General features: G+C 47.9%; 1 protein-coding gene across 1 annotated transcript in view; it reads right to left on the bottom strand.

Moving 5' to 3' along the window:
• Rgag1 (retrotransposon gag domain containing 1) overlaps positions 1-4,498 on the bottom strand; it is a 5,001-nt gene extending 503 nt beyond the window's left edge. The window contains exon 1 of the mRNA XM_013025843.1: positions 512-4,498. Within this exon, the coding sequence (XP_012881297.1) occupies positions 512-4,498 (3,987 nt within the window). The remainder of the gene's footprint in view (positions 1-511) is intronic.
• Positions 4,499-4,857: the final 359 nt, after the last annotated feature.

The following is a 4,857-nucleotide window of genomic DNA, read 5'->3' as shown; positions in this document are numbered from 1 at the left end:
CTCTCTCTCTCACACACACACACACACACACACACACACACACACACACACACACCACTTCTTATGACTCAGGGTGTTCTCCCTGGATAAGTCTAATAAGTTAGCAAGCCTGCCAGAGAATTGGGCTAATTTACTTGTAAAAAGGCTAACCAAATTCCATATGACCTAATTATACAACACATGTATTTATAGGGAGGACCCAGGCACATTAAAGAAGAAACAGCCCTCCCTTAGTACTAGACTTACAATAAGTAGAGTTGGGAATGAACCCTGTCAGTTCCCTTATAATCAGAATGCCATACTTTATCCATCCCAGCTTCTTGGCAACTTGGACTGGACACTGCTCTTGAATGTGGTTAATATACTCCAAATGACTGTGTCTTCCAGCTCTCTGATAAAACTCCAGTTTGAGCTGTTAAGGTCTAGGAGTTGAATAATTTCCTGGTGTATTCCCCATTGTTCCCTTCACATGTTTCAACTCAAAACCACCCATGCATTTTCCCATCGTTACCTCCTCAGCCGGCTGCTGAGAGCCCCGTTCACTCTCCATGGCCTCCTCATTACTCCTCTTGCAGGCTTTCATCGGCAGAACCTGGCTTGCGTTGCCTGGGGAATCCTTCTCTTCAGCCAGCTGGCACTCAGTGAAGAGAGACCTGTCTATCAGCTCCTTTAGGCTGCCAGCCACCTTCAGGAAGATCCGACCCATTTTGGTGGTAACAGCTTCTGAGAGTCCTTCCAGAAACCTGGTCCTTAGAATGGCATCTGACCAAGACAAATGTCGGGCCAGCAGCAGGAAGTCAGTGGCATACTGCCTAACTGACTTCTGGCCCTGCTTGGGATGGCAAAGAACAGCGCTGAGGATGTCTATCTCAGACAGAGAGTTATATATTCCCTGTGATCGCCTCAGAAAGGATTTATTTTCATTTGAGAGGGTGTTTCCAACCTCCATTTGTAAAACAGACCACCTCTCTGCTGCCCCAAGATGAAGAGACACTAGAAATGCCATTTTCTCTGAATCGTCCAAAAAGCCCTTCATCTGCTTCTCGTCATCAATCTCTACTTCCTCCTCCACAGGGCATGAGCCACGGGCTGCTTCTTGCTCTTCTAGAAGGTAACAGAGTGCTGGGGTCAACATACCAAAAGATGGCACTTCCTTTGGTGGTGGTTTCATGGTTTCCTGGGGTGGACCAGTCATGTGTGGTATGGACTTGGATCCAGAGGCTGTAACTTTGATATGAGAGGTAGAACCCTCTCCAGAGTCTGTAGCTTCAGTTTCCAGAGTGGGGATCAGTCCAAAAGCTGTTTGTGGTGTTGACATTGTTCCAGGGGTGGGGGCCATCATTAGTGGTGTGGACACCCCTTCAGAGGCTGTCATTGCCATTTGTGGCACAGCTATCCCACCAGAGGCTGTGGCTCCTAGTAGTGGCATGGACATCATTCCAGATGTTGAGACTTTCATAAGTGGTGCAGACACTGTTCCGGAAGCTGAGGTTCTTATTGGTGGCTTCACCATCCCTGCAGAAGCTGTGTATGTTGTTTGTGGCAAGGACATAGATCTAGAGGTCACAACTTGGCTTTGCAGTGTTGACACTGCTCCAGCAGGTATGGTTTTCATTAGTGGCACAGATAGGTCTCCAGAAGCCATGGCTGACATCAAAGGTATGGGCACTGTTCCAGAGGTGGTGGCTCTCATGAATGGCTTGGACATCCCTCCAGAGACATTGGCTATCATTTGTGCAGTAGTTATGTTCCCAGAGGCTGGAGGTGTCGTTAACTCTGTGGACACAGCTCCAGAAGCTGTGGTTCTCCTTAGTGGCATGGACATTGTTCCAGAGGCTGGCACTCTAACTGGTAGTGAGGATATCTCTCCAGAGGCTGTAGATCGCATTCCAAGTATGGACATATCTCCCAAAGCTGTGGGTGTCATGTGTGAGGTATACCTTGTTCTAGGGCCTGGGGTTCTCAGTTGCAGCCTAGGCATCCCTCCAGAAGCTGCAGGTCTCTTTAATGGAGAAGACATTACTCCAGAGGCCGAAGCTTTTATCTGTGGCATGGGCATCATTCCAAAGGCTGTGGCTGTCATTTGTGGAGCTGAGACTGTTCCATACATTGGGGCTGTTGGAGGCATAGTTATCTCTCCAGAAGCTGTGGGTTGCATTAGGGGCAGAGACCTCTCTTCAGAGGATGAAGCTCTTATCAACAGTGTAGACATCTCTCCAGAGTCCAAGGTTCTCATGATTGGTGTGGATACTGCTCCAGAGGCCTGCAATCTCATCTGCATTTCTCCTGATGCCATAGCTCTCATGATGGATGTGGATAGCCCTCTAGAATCTTGCATGCTTATTGGCTGATTAGGCATTGGCCCAGAGGCTGTAGCTCTCATTAGTGTTGTAGTTGTTGCTCCAAGACCTGTTGCTCCAAGACCTGGGCCTCTAATTATAGGCACGGACATATCTCCAGAGACAGCAGCTGTCATTTGGGATGTGGATATGACTCCAGAAGCTGTGGCTCTCATCGGCAGTGTAGACAGCCCTCCTGGAGCTGGATCTGTCATTTGTGGCATGGACAGAGCTCCAGAAGCTGTATCTCGCATTAGCTGTGTAGACATCTCTCCAGACATTACAGTTGTCGTTTGCTCTATGAATGCTGTTCCAGAGGGTTTGGATGTTGTTAGTGGCTTGGACAATATCGCAGAGGCTGGAGCTTTTATTTGTGGCACAGACATCACTCCCAAGGTTGTGTCTCTCATTAATAGTGTAGATGGTGATCCAGAGACTGTGGCTGTTATTAGTGGAGTAGACATTGTGTCAGAGGCCGAGGCTCTCTTTTGTGGTACAGATGTCAGTCCTGAAGCTGTGGTTCTCATTTGTGATGTGGACATTGTTCCAGAGATAGGGGCTCTGATTGGCTGTGTGGTCATGGACCCAGAGCCTGTGGCTATTGATTGTGACCCAGACATCATTTCAGAGTCTGAGGCTGTAACCGGCTGTGTGGACATCACTCCAGAAGTTGGGGCTCTTGTTTGCTGTGTGGACATTGCTCCATTGGTTGTAGCTTTTGGAAAGCCTGTGGACATTGTTCTTGGGGTCTCGGCCATCATTATCTGTGTGGACATCACACTAGAGGCTGTGGTGAACATCTCCGTAGTGCTTGTGACTGTCAGTGGTGGAGTGGACACTTCTCCAGAGGCTGGAGCTCTCATTCGTGGGGTGGAGGACATGGCCCCTGAGTCTAAAGCTCTCACTGGCTCTGTGGACATCACTGTAGAGGTCGTTTCTCTCATTGGTGGCACATACATGATTTCAGAGTCTAGACTTTGTGTTAACAGTGAGGATGTCAGTCCAGACCCTGGATTTGCCATCAGTTGGGTGGGAATCACTGTAGAGGTTAGGGCTGTCATTAGCAGCGGGCACATTACCTCAGTATCTGGGGCTGGCTTTGGTAATGTGGGTACTTCTCCAGCACTTGGGGCAGCCAGTAGTGGTACAGACATTGCTTCTGAGCCTGAAGCTGACATCAGCAGTGAAGACATGACACCAGAGTCCGGGCCTGACATCAGTGTGGTAGACATTTCATCCAAGTTTTGGGTGGTTGTTGGCTGGGCTGGTGTTTCTCCAGAACTTAGAGCTGACATGATCAATGAGGATATCACTTCAGAATCTGTGTCTGACATCAGAAGGGATGATATCTCTCCAGAAGCCAGGGCAGTCATTAATACTTTGGACATTGCTTCTGTGTCCTCATCTGTAATTTGCAAGGGAGACATGGCTTCTGAGCCTTGAGCTGTGATTGGCTGTGGAGCCGTCACCCCAGGGTTAAGATTGGGAATTAAGAGTGGGGATATCTCCCCAGGATCTGTGGCCAGCATTAATGGTGTAGACATTGCCTCAGAGGATGAGGCGCTCATTCCAGGGGTGGACAGTGTCCCAGAAGATGGAGCTGCCATTGCCAATGGCAAGATCTCTGCAGAATCTGATGTTGCCATTAGTGCTGTAGACATTGTTCCAAAGTCAGGAATGGTCATCATCCCTGGGGACATCAACCCATAGTCTGAAGCAGGCAGCAATGGGGACAATGTTCCAGAATCTGAGGCTGGCATTAGCAGTGGAGATAGTGCCCCAGAGTCTGAAGATGGCATTAGCAATGGAGACAATATTCCAGAATCTGGTGTAGGCATTAGCAGTGGGGACAATGTCCCAGAGTCTGAGGCTGGCATTAGTGGTGGGGACACTGCTCCAGAGTTTGATGTTCCTATTAAAGGTGTGGACAGGCTGTCAAAAGCTGGAGACGTCATCATCTGTGTGGTTATCCCCCCAGGGTCTGAGGCTGAGGTTGACACTACAGGCAACTGTACATGAGACTGCAGGACTTGGACCTCTGCTCTGGTCTCTGTCATTGATCTAGAAAAAGTTGTCCCTCTATTCGGGGGGTCAACATTTTCCTCCCTTGTCATAGTGTTGAATCGCAGTGAATGTAAGGGTATTGACATATCTGCCATGGCCACAGGACAGTGCGGAGGAAACCCCTCAAATGATGGCCTCAGAAATCCTGCCCAAAGCCAAGTAGCAAGAAAATCTGTAAATAAATACATTAGAAGTTAAAAGTACTGTCACAAACATTAGAAAATAAACAAAAATTAATGATTCATGGTGGAGACCTGTTTTGTGTATGGTAGTCCTACAAGGTTGAAGAAACTCTGCAGCAACAAGTAACTCTAAAGCTGGAGTCAATATTGCTCCAAGTATCTTTTCTTTTCAAACCATCCTACCCAGTTACAGAGCAGTCTCTCAGTTTAAAAATGCAAAATTGTTAAAAATAAATAAATAAATGCCAAATTGTTTGAATAGGGATACAGGT

The sequence above is a fragment of the Dipodomys ordii genome, unplaced genomic scaffold (genome assembly GCF_000151885.1).
Source record: "Dipodomys ordii isolate 6190 unplaced genomic scaffold, Dord_2.0 Scaffold88, whole genome shotgun sequence".
NCBI lineage: Eukaryota > Metazoa > Chordata > Mammalia > Rodentia > Heteromyidae > Dipodomys > Dipodomys ordii.
This window is presented reverse-complemented; position numbering and strand designations above follow the sequence as displayed.